We start from the raw sequence: 19231 nt of genomic DNA, 5'->3' as shown, positions 1-19231 counted from the left end.
ATTACTTTATTCAGAAATGTTTATTGTACTTGTCTTTTTTTTTTTTAAAAACGCTTATGATTTAAATGACAGAATCTTAAAAATGTAATTTTTTTTAAAAGTACTTGTAGAAAAAGGATCATTTATAAATTAATGATGGGCATAGTTCACCAAAAAATGAGTTTTGTTAGCATTTGGTCACCTTTAATTTGTTCCAAACCTGTATGAGTTTCTTTCTTCTGTTGAAGTTGATGGTACCCATTGACTTTCATTTATATTCCATATATGGAAGTCAATGGCTACCAGCATTTTATTTTTTTTAAATGTCGTCATTTGTGTTGAAGGTTTGGAACAACTTGAGGGTGAATAAATGACAGAAAATGAACGTATATGGCCGTGTAGTTACATTTCAGATTGCGCTTCGATTTCAAGTTATTCTGCATCTTTTAATGGCTCAAATACGAATAATAAACAAGTGCTTCGCATGGAGGTAAAACCGAGAATGTCTAGAACTGCTATTAAAAAAAAAAATAATAAAAACTACTAAAAGTCATTCTTTAGGATTCCTCCTCCTCTTGGTTTTGGCTGGAAGCTGATGTTTGGGATCGAGATGTTTGGTTGAGTGGCGCTGTCCTCCATTTAATCAGTCCGAACACAAAAGACAGAGCTCCGACTGCAGCCGAAATTGTGGCAATGAGCTACAGGAGCAGAGGAAACATCTACTTGTGAAAATTAGTCCCTCATCATTAGACGATCTCAGATTAATTATTATGGTGTTAACACCGTAACCGCAGGAGCTTCCCCACGAGGCGATCATGCAATTATACACCATTAAACAAATTAAACAACAAGGAGTTCATCCGTATTTTTTTTTTAAAAGACGAAAAAAACTAATAAATGGACAGACCTTTATTGCAGTATCTTGGTGTAGTTGTAAAGATTGCAGGTGTGTGCTGAACAGCGCCAGTGTGCAGGGCAGGTAGGCGTCGCTGCTATTGGTCTCTCTACATCTGAGGAAAAGATAAAGAGGAACACACGTGCTGTAATTGTAACTTAGGTCACCTGAAGTGGATAATGGGAGCGTTTCATGATTGTGGGGTTGTCTTACCTTTGGAACAGGGCGCTGAGAAGCGTCTGTCGGTCTGTTAAGTGAAGGTGAAGCAAATTGAGCTCAGAAAGCACGCTGAACGGCAGAGACTCCCCGCTTTGGACAAGCAGGCCAAGATTATACCAACCCTGAGGCAGAAATCAAATCTGGAATGAATTCAGTGAAATGAAAAACAAAAATATAGTAATAAAGCAAAAAAAAAAAAAAAAACCTTCCAAAATATACTAAAGAAAGTGCACTAATTTTGTATTTAATATACTAAAAACCTGTTTTTTAGTACTTAAGATAAACTTCAGATCATCTAAATTTGCTCGACTGTGTCATTTTGGGACACAGAGAATTAACTACATTTTCCATACACTAGTACAATCAAATGTCCTACAAGCAGTGAATCAATACATGTTTAATTACAGAGATAGTATGTTAAGTGTACTTTAGCACAGGGTTTCCTAAAATAGCACAGTTGAGTACCCTTAGATGATCTTAACTTTGTCTTAAGAAATACTAAACAATATTGTGTAGTATGCTAATATAAAAAAATAAAGAAAATAAAAGCAAACTCTTTTAGAACAAACAAACAGATTGTTAGAAGAGACAATGTTTGTTTGACAAAAAAAGTGACAACAACTTAAACGAATAAAACAAAGCTTGTTTAAACAAATAGCTTAGAACAAAAACAAAGTAAAAAAAAAAAAAAGTATAGCTTCTTCGAACTAACTGAAGATTAAAACAAATGTTTTATGAACAAATAAAATAAATAGCTTAACGTGTACTTTTTACCTAATGACATGAAATCACTCGTTTATTAAATAATCATAATACTTGGTCATTCAAGGTTAGACTTCAATCCGTTTGCTGATTCGGGTACCTGTGGTTCGTTCTTGAGAGCTGCTTGCTTATAAAGCTCTGCGGCATCAGAAACCTCTTTTCTGCCCAAAGCCTGCTCACCATAGAACAAATCTCCCATTCTAATCAAAGCTGAGAGGGAAACAAACATCCATCACCTCATGCAGAGACTCCAGCTTAAACTACAGGGAGCTTGAGAAAGAGCACGCGTACTGATGCACCGACGCGGGACGTCGAGTCAAACCTCAGGTGCCCTTCATCACGAGCATTTCAGTTCAATATAAAGATATACCACTGACGCTCTGTATCCCACTATAAATTACAGTCATTTTATATTATGCAGCCGTGGCTGTTAACCTTATTAAAAAATAAAACTAGAAATACAATTTAATATGTAAATAGAAGAAAAGAGTTTTTTTTCCTCAAATAGAAAAAAAAAATCAAAAATTAAATATTTTTCTAAATACTAATCTATTTTAAAAAAAAAAAAAAAAAAAAAAAAAAAAAAAGAAAAGACAAAAACACTAAGCTTTACATTGTAAATGTCTTCAAGAAAGACATAAAATATATTTTCACACCATTTTAAAAGAGTAGTTCACCTCCAGAACAAAAATAAAAAACATTTCCATTTTATTTTTTTAATGACAATAGTGCATTTTCGAAGTTCAAACTCACGGGCTGTCCATTATATGGAGAGAAAACCGAAAAAAAAAACGAAAAAAAAAACGAAAAAAGACAGACGTGAACATCTTGGATGACAACGGAGTGAGCACATCATCTGTAAATGAACTAATCCTTTAATTCATATGTTATAGTCTTAGATTTGTTCAATTACCGTAAGCAGCCGGATCTTGAGCCTGTATCGACATGTTATAATATCTCAACATGCACCGAGTCACCAGCACTGGATCCAAAGAGCCCTACGATATAAACACAAAACATCTATCAAAGCCAATGGAGTGGATGTTCATCTGAATCTAAAGAAACTGTTTAAGATGGACTCACTGAGTTGAGTTCGCACAGGTACGCCACATTAAACTGAGCTGCTTCAAATCCACTCTCTGCTGCACTCAGATAATAAATCAAAGACATGATCCTGCAACAAGACAGAGAGATAAACAATAGAAAGCGGCCTTTGCAACATCCCTTTCAAATGTAAATGAAATCTAAAAGGATACTCGTGATATTAAATTACAGCGTAATTATTATAGATTAATATTTGCATCTGTGGTCACTTTAAATGAAAGGTTTACCAGTTTCCTCTGAAGTAGGCATTCAGTCCGTTCCTCAAGACCGTTCCCAGATATCCATTCTGTTCAGACGCCCATTTAACCCAACTAAAGTCCAAAGACAAAGAAAATCTCCTTTCCAAAAAGTGCAGAAATAAAAATAAACTGAATCTTTTCAACCGACTAGGGGATTATGGGTAGCGAAGGCAGCGTGCCCATTCACACTGACTTAACACGTGCACATTCACATTTCTGAGCCAGATTTGATTTACCAGAATCACGCAACTTGTTGATGAAGCTGTCTTATAGCTGCATTAAAATTATTATTGTGTAATATTATGGAGTTACATACAGAACAGCATCTGCTGGGCGTCTGGCAACTCGGCTGGGAATCCCATGTATCCAAACATCGGCCAATTCAATGCCACCGTTTAAGTGTCCTCGCTGGGCTGACTTTAAATAGTACTTATATGCCTCAAACTGATGAAGAAGAAAAGTCCTAGTTAATGAACTGCTTTTTTATTATCAAGAGGTTTAAAAAAAAAAAAAAGCACATCGGCATGTGACTGTTTACCTGGTCGGCAGCTTGTCCAGGATACAGGCCCTGAGAGTAGAAAACCCCCAGATTCATAGCGGCATCAGGGTGACCTTTGGCCTCGGCTTCTTCCCACAGATGTACAGCCTTCTCGTAATCCTTCTCATACTGCTCGTAGTACCAGCCCAGAGCAGTGATAGCCGGAACAGAGCCCTGCAGGACGTAAACATCACTTACAGGTCGCAAACGGAGTGGTATACACTCAACATATCAGTGAAAACAATGAAACACATCAGCATCCATTACTTTCAGTAACATCAGTTAAAACTTTAATACTTAGTTAACTATGAAACAACTATTGTGTAGATTCTATTTGTTTGTTTTGATTTTTTATTAGAAATGAAGACTAAACCATTGGTTTTCAATATATATAAAATATACAATATATATATAAAATCTATTCTCACTGTAGACTAAAATTTATGCATATTAAAACATTACATAATTTATTTTTCCACACAGTCCCTAGCATCCCTACTTTTTTCTTCTCATAATAGTACTGCATTGAGGTTTTATGTATTTAAAAACAGTTTTATACAAACTGTAACCCAGCACACGCAAAATATACCTGTTCTATTGCTTTCTTCAGGAACATAACGGCTCTCTGAACATCTTTTGGAACTCCTTGGCCCTGTTGATGCAAAATAAAATGATGTTTAGCACGTTTGTACATGCGTCTTTTACATTTCATATGCTTTGCAAGTCTGCCCTCTGCTGGTCAAATCAAATATTCTTTTGGAAATGTCACACAATGAAACATAAGAATCAGGGATTCAGGATTGCATATAAGTGCAAAAACAAAGGATCCTGACCGTAAGGAGCACAATAGCGTAGTCGTACATGGACACAGGGTCATTGAGTTTGGTGGCACCTCTCTCATAGTGTTTCACTGCTGTCTGAATGTCTGGAGACACTCCCTGCTGACCCCAGAATAACATGCGCCCCATTGCTTGCTAAAAGAAAAATTAACACTTAAGTTTGGAGTCAGAAAAGGTATTTTTAAACTGTAATAATTAGTACAGAGCAATACAATTAAAAGAATTCAATTCAAGATTCTGTGCATTCTGTGCTGCTATTTTCTTTTTTGCTGTACCTCAGCTTCAGCCACTCCACTTCGCGCCTGAAGCTTCAGCCAGTGAAACAGATCATCGTTTTCATTGGTTTGGGCCTTCAGGGTCTCTTCATCATTTAAACGTATTAACTCAACAAAGGTCTACAGAGAAGATGAAGTGTTTTTTAGAAAGTCATTAAAATTGCCTTTCACGTCACACTATTAAACCATCCACAGTTTTTTGTGGATCTCAAAAAAATAAATAAATGCAGCTGTGAAGACAGGACAAAAAGACATTTTCAATGCTTTGCTGTGCCTCACAGCCTCATTTTTCTTTTTTAAAACCCTGTATTCAAACTGAAATTTTATTTATCCCCCATAATACAAGATGAAGTTTACAGAGCTTCTAAGGGGTGGAAAAGAAAATACAAAAAAAAGGAAGAAAAAAAATTATTTTGCAAAAAAGTATTACGTTCCCCAAGAAACTTTGCATTCTCTAGAAATACATTTGCGTTCTTGCTCAAAGCTATTGTTTCATACTTGCTGTGGGGAGGGATTCTTCTGATCAGTGCTGGTTTGTCTGGCGATGTTAACGTAATAAGCATAGGAAAGGTCACGATCAGGGGTCACCTCCAGGTCACCGACATGGTGCATGTGCCCTAAACGTAAGAGAGCCAACCTCCAATCCTTCCGAGCTGACAAGAGGGACAACAGCCAGGCCTGCAACACCACACATCAGGTTTCATGTTAAACTACTTGTCCTCACTAACTTTATTCAGTGTTCGCTGATGCTTGAGAAACCTGATCGCCACATTACCCCCAAACACACACACACACACACACACCTTATACGGCTGTCTCCTGACTCCGAATCCACTGCTGTACAGCACAGAGGACAGATGCAGTGCTCTGTCGTCTCCCAAACAGCCAGACCTCAGCAGGAAAGGCATCATCCTGGTTATAACATCCAGACTGTGAGCGGCACCGATCTTACGGACGACTAGAGCGTACAGAATCCTGCCCACAGCTGATGCGCTCACCCTGCCTATAAAACGGTAACAGGCATATATACTGCATATAATCTTACCAACCACAAACTTACAACTCCAATCAATTAACAGTTTAAACACAATCTTACCATATTTCTGTGATACTAGTTTGGTCAGCCGTGCAACTTGGCGCCTGTGAGGGTTTGTTTCGAAGAGCACGCACTGTTCTGCGGAGTTGGCGTTACTGTGATTCAGTAGCAGCTCTGTGTACGTGTCCAAACAGCTGCCTGCGTATGAATAATCGATGGGGTGAAGCAAACAGCTGTAGAAAAAAAACTACATTATGATCTCCAGTGCCCGATAGTGGACACCCATGGTACTGACCTGGGGGTCTCTTTACTGTAAGAGAGTGATCCGTTACAGACAGAAACAGCTCGGATTTGAAATTCTCACAAGACTGGAACCATCCGGTTATATTCACTTTTGATATTATAGGAGGCAGGTGAATCTCAGCCTGTGAAGATGTAAAATATCACCATGCTTAGTCCAGGGAAATACAATTGTATATAATATACTCAAAGAAACTCGCAATATACTTCATTTATACAGAGCAAAGCTAATATCATGGGTTTGCTTCCCAGGGAATTAATAAATTGTTTTAATTGTGTATTTTGAATAGAAGGCAAGTCGTTTTAAAAAATAAGTAAATAAATAAAATCAGACATATAATCTAAAAATGCCATTATATCATACCTGGTCAGCTGGGAGCCCCTGTATACGATAATATGTAGCTGGTCCATAATACCCTTCAATGCCTTGTATAAATTTACCTCCACCAATCACAAAATATCCATGCGTGTCATCCAGCATGACGTTCTTGCCAAATCTGCTCGAAACACCAGATCTTTCTTAATGCAACAGTCGCAAAATTGAAGCTTCACTGTTTTAAATGAAGATTCTTACACATGCTCAGCTGTGCTGGAGTATTTCCGCTGCCCTTCCATACATGCAATAGAAATTTTTGCCTACAAGAGAGGTAAATATGAGATTCAAACACGACTGAATCAGTTCTCGCTAGAATAGTGAATCAAACTGAAGTAGAGAAGTGCATGAATAGCATTGTTAGTATACTATGTGCAAATATAGAATTTGTTAAGGTCCACTTTAAACCAGAAGATACATTTATTATACATTTTAACGTGTTCTGGAATAAATTATACACTATATAAAAAAAAAAAAAAATAAAAAAACCTAACTTGTACTTCTCTCACACAGAATTACTTTATAACTCCAATGAAAGCCTGCAGTATGGGACATCCCAAAAGGTATTTACACTATAAGCTATTTCTAAAACACCCAGTTTGAGAACTAAACCTGTGGTCTTTGTGCACCAAAGTCATGCAGTGCTATGAGATCATTACACATGTACGCGTCCGTAATCTTACCACACGCCCCAGAATCTCAAGGCTGATACGACACCACCGATGAAGAGGAACCTTAAAAGATGAAAGGAATGCTGAGGAGTGCCCAGCATCTCCATGCACCTGGACATGAATCTTACCTGAACAAATCAGACAGGAAATTTTGCAACTGATCAAAAGCAGAAATGAGTGGTTCTGAGTGGTTCACGTCCTTACCAGCGTCTGTGAGGAATATTGTAGGGGTGGCGTAATTGTTTTCAGCATCGATGTGGAGCAGTAGTCCACATAAGTGGTCACTGCAAGGTTTCTCCACCAAAACCCAAAGCGAAACAGCAAACCTACAAAGTCCAAACCACAAAAGACATTCCGTATAATCTTAAGCCTTGTTGCCAAATAAGCAGAAATGCAAAAGCTCTCACCAGGGATAATAGATGGATTTGGTTCTCAATCCTTCCAAAACTTCGCTTCTGAACGGCCGGAGGGTTTTGATGATGCCATAACGTTCACCAGTACAAGCATAAATTGTGGAAAGAAGAGATACCACCTCTTACAAGAAAAGAGTGTGAAAACTTATGAAATAATTATTACATGCACTTTTTATCATCGCAAATAAAGGCACTTAAAAACGGAATTATTGTGGTATTAATGTACCATTTTCCTCCAAGCACTGTGGACTGTCATCTCTTCTGACTCTCCACAGCAAATCTGTGTCCCATTTGGCACAAAGCTGGTGTTGTTTGAAGGGTCGACTCAGCGGCGAGTGAATATCAAGGGGAACAGTCACACTGGTTCCGGGAAACCTGCCAGGTCCGGTGGACTCATCCGGTCCGATCCAAGCGCGCAATAAGCAGCTGAGAACCCAATCGGAACCGCGTATTATCCAATCAGGTCTGTACACGAGCCAGTCAGGAAAATTCACGGACACCACTCGGGTTCTGGCACGTCCCGGATCGCAGGTCCAGTATTTGTGGAAAACGACTGAGGTAGAGCCGGTATCGAAAGAAACCAGAACCTGGACATGCACTGCGGACGCCTGGAAACAGCTGTACTTAACGGGTAGGTTCCAGGTGGACACCGGCGCGTCAGGTGCGTCAAGGAAAGCCACGTTACCTGCGCTGGATCGGCTCAGGCACTCAGTTAAAGACATCTGGTAATAAACAAGAAACGCATTAAAACATGGATGTAAACTATAGGCCTGCCTCTGATTTGCATCTGCAATCACCGTACTTACAGAAATAATAACGCGTAAACACAAGCGGTAAAATATCTTTGGCGGGTCTCCCATCATTCCTCTGCGAAACCCAACAACCACCAGAAGTTTTGGATTAAACGAAGCCACTCGTGTATGACTAAAATTGGGTTTTTGCTGCGTTCATGGTGCACAGTCGCGCATATCGTTGCGTTATTTGGCTGGTTGCACCATATCCGCATCAAAGACCGTCGCAGAGGAGGATTTCTTGTGATCAGACGCCAGAGCAGGTACCCGAGCCCGTCAACAGGCCCGGAATAACATCCTGTTTGAGCTGCAGGTGGAAGAGTTTAAGCAAACACAACGGATGAGTTCCACCCTCGAACGCAAACTTAGCTCATGAATAATTACTCTCAGGTTAAGCGCTGTGTGAGATTCTGGGCAACCGTATTTTGCTTCGGCACACGTTTTTCCCTACACGTTCAATAATAATAATAAGCTAGCAAAATATGTTAAAAATATGCTATAACGGTGCCTTTTGCAGGAACGCCAAGGAACGTCTCAACTTTCATTAAGAATTAGCTCATCGTTTTAATTAAATTGGCCACACCCAAAATAAGTTAAATTGCAATAACAGGAAGTGGCATTCTGGGTAATGCAATGTTGCCAATCTTGTCCATCTATTCCTACAAATACATATAGAACATCGCAAACAGAGATTGAGACCGATAAATAGCTGGAAGGAACAACTGATTGGAATTACACAATATATTGATAGAACAATAGCTAGAACAATATCTAGCTAGCTGAAATAAAGAGCTTGAATGAAAGATGGGTAAATATAAAATATACATGAAAAAAACAGCTAGACAGAACAACAGACAGTTGGGGTGACATGAACACACACACAAATGGGGAAAAATAATACAGAATAATGCAAAGTCGTTTTAAAACTTTTTTTATTGCTTTCATGCAGGAGTGCCATAAAATTTGAAGACTACAGTTTTGAACATTACAGAAGATGCAAAATTTTATCATTTTTATTTTGTTTCGCCACCTCTTTCTGTACAGTATAGGCATAAATAGCTCAAACGGAGAAGTGAACAGGAATATCTAAAAGGGAACAGAGTCTAAAACAGCTCCCATCTCTCCCCTGTCCGTGTTTGAGAACATGCATCAACATGGTTAAGTGCAGTTTACTGGACCGGACTGATGCGCGCACACAGACATACTCACTGACAAAAGAGCTTCTTCGTGCAAATGAGGCACAGATGAAACAAATACATCTGCACAGCTGTATATCTGTTAAAGACTGATTGGTTGATATACATTTGGATGTGGTCTTGTACCATCTTTCATAAAAAGAAGTGACAGATGTTTCGTGCAGCGCTGCTTTGGTTTGCTTCCAGGTTCGTGGATACGTTGGACCTTCAAAGCCTGTGGGTAAAAACTAATAAAATGCATAGTGACATCCCTCACCAAACCTTTTGATACTTAACCCCCTCTCTTTCCAGAAAGTGTGCTTGTAATTTTCAGTGCTCTGGGATAAAAAGACATTTATCTTAGTGAACATCATGTAAACCACAAGAAGAACAGAGACTGATCTCCACTTTCTCCTAAAATGCACAGTGGTAAAATCCGTCTGCCCGAACATCTGACCATTTAAAGGCAAGTCACTCCATTATAACAGCAATTGCGTGTGGTCGAGCTTTAACATGATATAAAAGAGCACCTGAAAACAAGGATTGAACTTGTGAGTCAAAAAAGTAATGACCTAATTCAGCAGGAACAAAATATATCCAAGCTCTTTTCAAACACGTCAGTAAATGTAGGCACACACCAAATCTATACCTTTACAGCAAACTTATTCAAAAAGTGACATCTCAGATCAGTGATCTAATAAAACCAAAATATAACCTTTGAAAAGTATGTGTACGTTTTCTGGATGGTGGCTTTAGTTTGGCACTTTAAATACAAGATCTGCCGAAGCTGCAATTACTCTGTAATTTGTACAAAGTGAAGTGTGCATTCGCCTTACGTTACGTTTTTTTTTCTCTTTGTTTTTTTTTTTTTTTTTTTTCAGTTTTTTTTTTTTTAGAAAAAGATGTTTTCTTAGGAACTTCGGGATGTTGGGAGTTTGGATGATGCCAATAGAAACAGTCAGCAGGGGCATGGTTAAGAGTAAATGCTCCAAAACATTTTTTAAATAATAATGTGCATATTCAAAAGCCACCTTGTTTTTTTCTAAATGATTTGGAATGATCGGCAATGATCAAATATTCTAATTGTGTAATTTTTCAACATACTAGAAATCCCTGAAGCCTTTGAGATACGTTCAGTGTCGTGGTTTGTGTAAACGTTTTAGTGCGTATTCCAGCATGTTCTAAATTATTTTTACAAAACCGACACATCAACATTCAGAAATAGTGCAAAATAGTTGAGGGGAGATTCACACTGATAGTTCAGCCCTTTTACAGTTTCTCTGACCATCGACAAACACTTATCGAAGAGTGCCATTAAACGTTCATCTGACAATTCATTTGAACTTGAAAGACAAAGGAGTGTGTGGATAGAAATGAAAGAACCAGGCTATTTCGCATTTTAAGCAAAGGGGAACAAGAACCAAGCAAACATCTAGGAGCATTCAAAGATCAATCAAACAAAGGCGAAGACATGCAAACTGATACAGATTATACAAGGAAAGAAAAGTCCATTAGAGAGAAGATTCCTTTGAAAGTCTGGCACTGGATCCTGCTAAATAAATAAATGCATTACACCCTCCCACCCCCACCCCAAAAAAATAGCCCCATTCCCACTGGTGTGTCGTAACCACTCACCCACTCATCATGCTTGTTCCTAAGTGTTCCTCTGAAAAAGCAAACATTTCTATAAAGACCTCGGAAAGGTGTTTGGTTGTGCCATAACTTCTGACCAGAAGGGAAAAAAAAAATCAAAACATTTATATCAACAATACGACAAAATGAAAAGCAAGGGGAAAACAAAAAGGTTGTCCAGTTATCTTATTTCTTCTGTTTTTTGAAGATCTTGAAGGTATGTTTCTTGCGACTGGCGGCAGAGTCAGTGTCTTCACCTGTGGAGCCACTGTCCTCCTCTAAGGGGCTCTTTTTTGAGGAGATCTGGGGTATGCGGTTTCCGGCCTTCCCCCCAGTCAGTCCAGTGGGGGATGGCGTATCGGGTTCAGTGGAGTTTGGGCTTAAGGAGCGCGAGGATTCTGACATGGACATGACCGCCTGGGAGCCATGGATCTCGCTCATACTGGCGGATTTCTCTATGCCATACACCTTCTTCATTAATATGGGACTATCAGAACCTCCGTCGGGAGATGCACCCCCATCATGAACTCTGTTGCCTCCATTGTGCGCGTGGGAGTGGGCTCCCTCTTCAGAGCGTGAATAGGGGCCGTGCAGGAGTGAAGTGGGCTTCACAGGGAAGCCTTTGGAACTGTAGGATAGGCGTAGCTGCTCGCCAGTCTGGGATATACACAAGGAGGAATCTGAGTCAGAGCGATTCAAGTCCCTGTGAATGAAAATGGAGAAATTAGCATCAAGAAATGAGTGAGATATCAGACTAGTCCTAAATCACAAAGACAACTTGTTGGTTGTAAGTAAGGTAGCACTGAATTTACGACTACCTGAATTCACTAGTGAGTTGTTAATCCCCTCAATAGTTGTCTAAACTGAAGCTCAACATGCCAAGGCTCACCTACCAAGTGCTAGAAAAGTGCAAGCTAACGGAGCAGGGGTGTCCAAGTCTGCAAGTCCAAGTACTGATGCATGTTGGAGCTAAACTCAGGAAGATGGTCCTCCAGGAATGTGATTGGACAGCTCTAACAGACACACAATATTAGGGGTGTCCAGTCTGTTCCTGTAAGGCCACGGTCCTCCAGATTTATTATCAATCCCCAATAAGCACATGTGAACAAGCTAATCAAGGTCTTTCAGGAAGGTGTTTTGGGATACGTTTGAGCTAACTAAGCCTCAAGTCCAAATCCAGTCTCAGTCCCAATTTAAAGTTGAAACTGAAGTCTCGAGGACTGGAGTTAAAGAGCCTTGAGCTAGACTTTGCAGGATGTTGGCCACCCCTGCACCACATGGTCATTTCAGGCATGCAGGTGTGAGAATGGGTTCAAAGTTAACGGAGCAAGAACAGATTAAACAACAAGGTAGAACGTCACAGGAACTTAGACAGCCAAGTTACAAGCTTCAATGTCATTAACTGTAGTGAGTATAGCCAATTATATCAACAAACCCCGCAAGTAGTGGTTCACCAGAAAGTGTGAAATGTGTGGTAAAAGAGTCCTGTTAAATGTTTTGGACGAAGTCCCAGGACCATGCCAGGTGAGAAGCACAATACAAGCACAACAGATTGAAGCGATACCCATAGCTGCCGCAACGGCGGGGGCGCTCTGGGCTGGCATCATATGGGAGGTCTGGGATGGTATCCATGGGCTGGAAATGTGAAGAGTGATAGTGGGATGCATGAGGGGCAGCAGCGACGGAGGAGGAGTGGGGAGTGTGGGATGAGGCAGCGGAGTAGATAGCAGGATGGGACACTGCTGATGAAAGAGGAGGCAGTCCCACAGCGTCAAACTGCCCAAAAGATTGGCTGCGCGCCTGGCGTAGCGCCATCCTAGACCTGGACGAGTACAAGCTACCCTCCCCTTCCTGCCCACCAAGTGCGAGACAACTCTCTACCAACCTCTGCGAGCCCATAGCCAGCTGCGGGTCAATGTGCCGTTGCCGGAGTGACATCATACTGGGAGCTGTAGGGGCACAAAACAATAAGGTCACTCAGAGAAATAAGTCAGACCATGCAGACACAGAAATAACATTGGGGGACAGGTGGCAAGCTGGAGAAGGTGAGGTTGAGACTAAGGTGCTAAGAAGGAAAAGTGTATAGACACAATAGGAAAGTTGTGGACAAGTTTGGACCCTAACCAACCCATTCATGCATTGTGCATTTTTTGTTTCTATCCATCAGAAATGGATTGGTTTGTGAAAAACAAGATAGACTGATGTCATACACTAAACTTTGCATTTTATCGATTAATAGTTTATAATAAGACCAGGAATGTGCGTTAAGGATGTAAAAGGGTCTATTCTGAATTTATTCCAACTATCCCAAGATAATTAAGGTACTTAAGACTTAAAAAAAGGGGAATAATTGACCTACAAATCTGAGGTTTTCTTAGTGATGTGTGGAAAACTAGAAAACAAAACAGACTAAAAGAGATCATGCATTTCAGAGTAAACCATTTCACAGCTATGGATAAGAACAAGATTGAGAGATGCAGACTGGGTGTGTTCCTTTTTGTCCAGTTTCCCTTAGCGGGAGCTAGGGTTATGTGCAGCCTATTGCTTTAAAAGAGAGTGGTTCAGGAAAACAAGTGAGAGGAGTGGTTGGGGTCAAGGGCATGGTAGTTTAGCCCACCAGAGTACTTCCAAAATGACTGGCAATCCGAATTCAAAGACCAGAGATCACTTGCTCGGCGCCCCATTAGCCATGCTGCATCTGGAGGGGGGTAAGGGGCAAGGGTATGGGTGCAACTGTTAATAACTGTACTAACACAGTGCTACAAGAACAGACCTTTACAATTTGATTTTTTTTTTTGCAATGCTTTACTTAAAAACAAAACAAAAACAAAAAAACCCACCAAGGATTTGAGTTCTTATTGGAAAATACCTAAGAATACTTCTTGTAAGAACAGCACTCAAGATATTTTGTGGAAAGATCAGCAATACAGCTTTCAAAATTAATAAATTTTGCCCAATGAAAAAAAAAAAAAAAAAAAAAAATAGTTTATTTCATGTTTTGTACCTGGGAAAACAACTAATTTCTTGTTTGCTAATATTATTTCACACATTGAGATATAGAGCATTACAATCCACAACAACGTCAGACTTGGACTTCAGACTTGTACTGGAGCACTTAACTCGCATATGGGCCTGTTTCTTTTGGCCTACTCTGTGACCCTCCATTGAATTAACATGAATTAACATGAAGATCTGTACAAAGAGTGCATAGTTTCCATTTCAACAACAGATGACAGCAATGTGAAGTGAAGATCTCGAAGTACTCCTCTCGATGGAAAACGCACTGTAGATGGAGGGAAAACACTCCAGCAGAAAGTACAATTAAGAAGAGTGCAAACACGCGTGGTGCATACAACCATTTCTGACAGAACTTGCGCACAGACCTAAATAGCTCAAAACTATGGATTTTTAGATTTGGTTAAAACACCACGGCCTTTGGTTGACCGCGTCTTATCCCTATCGCTGTCCAGTAAGTCCTTACATTGAAGCGTTCCAGGTGCCACTATGTCCTCATCCATGTCATCCATGTCGTCGGACATGAAATGCTGGGGTGTGCCACGGCCGCCCATGAAGCTGGGATCCAGGTTGAGAGCAGAGGCCAGAGAGGGCAGGCCAGGGTTATTGACCAGTGTGAAGCCTGTGAGGAACTCAATCTGCTGCCAGCGATGGAGTCTCTCTCTCAGAGCTGCTGTTACCTCACCAAGTGCTTGCCTGGAAACACAGATTAAGGCGGTATGTCTTAACGGTTATTTTTCCCATTGCCATTCATAAAAGTTGAGAAATGCTTGTGTGACTTACTTGGCTGCAAGTATTTTGTGATCCACATCATCCAGTGAAGAACTATGTGCCACATGGAACGTTCCAAATAAGGTGTTTCTCTTCTTCTTAATTTTTTCTGCCTAAACCATTTTTGTAAAGAAGATGATTATTATATAATTTATATTATATTATTATTAAATCTACTGATATCACACAAATCTATTATAGGTTTCAATTTTTTATCTTGGTAAAACTTTGCATTAAATAAACAATTTTTATTTTATTTTTAATTCATTTTTATATATTAAAAAAATGCTTGATTGCAGTTATTAGCAGCAATCTATTATCCTCCTAAACATGCATTATTTCTAAAGAATTTTTAAGTCTGTTATCATATTCTAGAGTTGTACAAAGTTTTTAAGTCTTTAATAATCGTTTTTTACCATTGTTCCATCTTAGCTAAATGAATGATTGCGACAAATGCTGCTCACCCCCTCTTTGGCCACCTGTAGTTGTCTCTCTGCATTCTGTTTCTTGATGTTGTAGTACTGCACCTCCACCTCATGAGTGAGCTGCAGCCATTTCTGCAGGGATTCAGGAGGAGACCAGCTGCTACGAGACTCCAGTTCCTTCTCTGCCTTCTTCAGGGCCATACGCACCTGCAGGAGGCGCCAGAGACAAATCAGATCAGAGGACCAGGCAAAGCAGAGCATTAAGCAAACCTCACAAGGCTGCTTTCAGATGGGAGTAATCTGAAAAATAAAAACTGCTCTTATCAACTGATATATATATATATATATATATATATATATATATATATATATATATATATATATATATATATATATATATATATATACAGGCAGGTTTTGCTGTACCATAGCGCAAAGTACTTAAACATTCAAAACCACTTCAAGCGAGCAGAAAAATACATATTTGCAAATTAAAGCAACACTTCTAAATGCACATTAATATATGGTGATGGAAACCTGGCTAGTGATATAAATAAAAAAAATTATATTTTGAATTCTGTTTTCACTATCATATTTGTTGTAATATTTAGTTGCAGGTTTTTGTAAAATAACTATAAATAAATTTAAAGTAAATTTTAGCACTTTAAGTCAAACTAAAATTAGAAAAATCTTTTTTCTTTATTTTTCACTCTATATTAGTTTTCGTTAATTTATTTTATTAATAATAAACACTTTTTAAATGGTTTAAATGTAGTTAGCAAATAACCATGCAACAGAGAACCCTACAAAATCTATAAATGCTGCAAATCAACAGCCCAAACGCTTGGATACTAAAATTGCAACACCGTATTTAACCTTTCAACTTCTTCTATTTACCCCATAATTTGCATATGCGATTATGACAATTAGCCAATTTACATGACTCACAAATGACTCATTTGGCAAGCTAATGAGAATAAACAGCATAAATTTCACCGCCTGAAACATTTTTGCTACGACAAGATGCAAATTAATTAGCCACAGATAAGCTTTGTAGCCCAACCTAACCTTACTAAGATAAACACAGTTAATCAACTCCTCCATTACAGCGGTAAATAAACAGAGCTCATTCAATAAGGGCCTCGGGGAGTGGGCTGAGGGGTCAGAGAGCCGAAAGACCCCTTTCTTACAGAACAGCGCTAATGAGCTTCAAACCCACAGAGATTTGCGCCGCCCTATGACCCAGAATACCCACTTAGCGCCAGGGTTTTAAAAAGCCGACATGGGGCACCAACGCAAACAAACGATTCAGGTCTATTCATGCCACTTGTGGATACAAACTGAACCCTTACAGCGTCACAGAAGGAACCACTTGCTGTCCTTGAGATATCAGAGCTTGTTATAATTCTCTCTTCAGCTCCCGCAAAGACTCATCTCCAGATCTGAAGCTTTAAACTGCTCCTTATGCAACAGCGCTGCGGTAATTGCTCGGTAAAGTAGGCCACAGTGGACACTGCACTGGGAAGATACTCGAACTCAAACAACAGTACAGGAAATCATTTCTGTTGATAACCATTTAGATCATCTTGCAAGAATTTCCACCCACTTCCTGACCATTATTTTGCAAAGAAAGCCTACCGAATCAGAATCAGGATAAACCTGCAAATTTGAAGTCTAGACCAGTTAGATCTAAGCTTAACCCTATTTGAACACCTTGCATATTTATTAGTTGACTTTTACCTGCTCCAGCTCCTCCTCTGCGTATTTCTGACGGCTCAGCTCGTTCTCAGTTCCCTCTCGGAGCTCTTTCAGTCTCTGAGCTTCTTGTTTGGCAGCGTTGATCTCATCCCTCAGTTTCTGCTCCAGGTTTACCTTCTCCACCTCCACTGAACGATGCTCCTCCTGAGCAATCTGTAGCCTGTGTGAAGAAAACCACACAAAATCAGTCACAGTGTTACATTCTACCAGTACAAAATTGTTTATTTTGCATGACCGCGTTGCAAAAGTAAAGAAAACGTAGCCAGCAGGGTAAAACCAACAACTTTGGGATCAAGAAGAAGTCAAACGGTTGTTTTAGCAGTGGGCTGAATAAAATACAGCATTTTTACTAATGCCAGGCGCTCACCTAACAAGGCTTGCTTAAGGGTGAAATGTTACATAACGTAATTAATATTCATGAACCGAGCCACATCTGGCGAAGATTGTGCACTAAACTTTCAGAAGAGAAAAGACGTGAACAACAGAAGTCATTAAAATGTGCATTTTTATATGCAAGATGAATTCCTGCGGATCACACAGCACAACATGTCATGACTCCCCGTGAATGCATGAACTAATAAATGCATTCACTGAATGTAATGCAAGTCACTCTGGATAAAAAGGCTTGCCAAGGTAAATGCAAATATACAGTAAAATCAGTTTTTTTTTGTCCCACAACTCAATGGTAATTTTCAATGACAATTCAGTCATCAAAAAAAAAAACATTAGAATTTTCTTAAATCAGTTGATGACTAGAGAAACCACGTTCAGTCTTAAACTTTGCAACTAAGAGTCATTTTATTCAAAACCAGTAGACTATGAAAAAACAGCAGTAACTGGAGCGGATCTAAACTGTTAGCCAATCACATGACGTCTCATTCATTTTGAACCAAATCTCATCTTGTTAACTACAGTTCAGCAAACAGATAGTTGTGCAACAACATATAACATGTTAATAATAAATAAGATATGTGCTAAAATAAAAGGTGACTGATGATAGGAAACTAAGGCATGCTTGATAAAATTCCTGCCTGACAAACATCACAAGTTAATTCACAGCAGCTCCTTAAACCCAGCTGTGCTCTTTTTAACTTCAGGGCCAGTGAGTCGTGGCTGGAGGTTCAAAGGGGTTTAATGCTCTGCAGCAGGACAGCTTTGCAAAATGTGAAGCACAGTTAAGACAAATGTGACTGGACCAAAAGTAGGTTTAAGAAAATGTGGGTTAATGGTTATCAATGGCTGAAATCTTGAGAGCAGAGCCAAGAACAGCTGATATTATACGACATCCAACCAAACAGAAAATGTGTTGTTGTTTTTTTATTTAAACAAAACATATAAACAAATATATTAAGTAAGTTTAGAATTATGAATTGTTCATAATTCTGGAAAATGAAATGAAATAAAGAAATTAAATAATTGTTGTTTGCATTATAGGTCCACTATTGGCCAGTTAATAGACTTGGCTTATGTACTGGTCTATCACTAACTGCAAATACTCTTTTTGGTAACAAGTTGTGGGGACAAATGGTTTTACAAGTATCTGTAATTTACAAAAAAAAAAAAAAAAACAACAACAACAGGTAATGTCAGGTCATCGTAAAAATCCATTATAAAAAGTCCAATATCAGGATAAAAGAATCCCACAATCTCTCACACACACACACACACACACACACCCAGCACATTCAGTCAGCCAAAAACTGCATTCACAGGAAACTCTGATTGCAAAACTGGGGTGCGGCTTTAAAAAGGAGGAGACAAAAAAAACATGATGTCATAAAGTAGAAAAGAGTAGCGAAAACAACACTGACAACTCTAGGCTTTCCTGAGCTATGGCAGGATTAACAATTTTTCCTGGCGACAGAGAGAAGAACCATGGGGCCCCTGATGCACTCGGCCGGGTCTATATAAAACCTCAGATCAATCTTCCTTTAACGGAAAAGGCTTTATCTGTCTGGGTGCTTCACTTGAGGCATTTCCACTGACAAAATCTTAGGGGACACCTGACTGCCTTCAAAGAC

The 19231-nt window shown here is 39.3% G+C and overlaps 2 protein-coding genes across 5 annotated transcripts in view; both read right to left on the bottom strand.

The window, feature by feature from the left end:
* Nucleotides 1–89: 89 nt before the first annotated feature.
* LOC122358393 (protein sel-1 homolog 3) lies at nt 90–8981 on the bottom strand. The gene is made up of 23 exons (XM_043258187.1): nt 8450–8981; nt 7870–8365; nt 7638–7764; nt 7435–7556; nt 7243–7358; nt 6761–6822; nt 6551–6683; nt 6182–6311; nt 5947–6084; nt 5654–5853; nt 5349–5528; nt 4851–4970; nt 4570–4710; nt 4326–4388; nt 3737–3910; nt 3515–3642; nt 3187–3270; nt 2939–3029; nt 2769–2853; nt 1956–2065; nt 1088–1215; nt 887–989; nt 90–677 (listed from the first exon to the last, which is right to left on the bottom strand). The coding sequence occupies exons 1-23, from the start codon at nt 8504–8506 to the stop codon at nt 537–539; spliced, it is 3129 nt and encodes a 1042-aa protein (XP_043114122.1). The 5' UTR covers nt 8507–8981; the 3' UTR covers nt 90–536.
* A 368-nt stretch (nt 8982–9349) lies between these two features.
* The window catches only part of stim1a (stromal interaction molecule 1a), a 33117-nt gene continuing 23235 nt past the window's right edge, over nt 9350–19231 (bottom strand). The window contains exons 8-14 of one of the 4 annotated variants that reach the window (XM_043258870.1): nt 17193–17370; nt 15492–15659; nt 15040–15140; nt 14723–14952; nt 13859–13939; nt 12806–13190; nt 9350–11944 (exon numbers count right to left, since the gene is read on the bottom strand). In XM_043258870.1, coding sequence (XP_043114805.1) covers nt 11428–11944; nt 12806–13190; nt 13859–13939; nt 14723–14952; nt 15040–15140; nt 15492–15659; nt 17193–17370 — 1660 coding nt within the window. In that variant the 3' untranslated portion in view covers nt 9350–11427. The remainder of the gene's footprint in view (nt 11945–12805; nt 13191–13858; nt 13940–14722; nt 14953–15039; nt 15141–15491; nt 15660–17192; nt 17371–19231) is intronic. The other 3 variants (XM_043258872.1, XM_043258871.1, XM_043258873.1) reach the window with 3 other exon arrangements.

Source organism: Puntigrus tetrazona, chromosome 15 (genome assembly GCF_018831695.1).
Source record: "Puntigrus tetrazona isolate hp1 chromosome 15, ASM1883169v1, whole genome shotgun sequence".
Lineage (NCBI taxonomy): Eukaryota > Metazoa > Chordata > Actinopteri > Cypriniformes > Cyprinidae > Puntigrus > Puntigrus tetrazona.
Note: the sequence above shows the minus strand (reverse complement) of the source record. Positions and strands in the feature narration are given on the sequence as shown.

Excerpts from the sequence above, each read along its gene's own strand:
- LOC122358393 (XM_043258187.1), bottom strand. The coding sequence starts at position 8,506 with ATGATGGGAGACCCGCCAAAGATATTTTACCGCTTGTGTTTACGCGTT. Across the intron at positions 8,366-8,449 it reads GTTTACGCGTTATTATTTCT|ATGTCTTTAACTGAGTGCCT; the intron begins GTAAGTACGGTG and ends GTTTATTACCAG. Across the intron at positions 4,711-4,850 it reads GTGGAGTGGCTGAAGCTGAG|CAAGCAATGGGGCGCATGTT; the intron begins GTACAGCAAAAA and ends TTTTTCTTTTAG.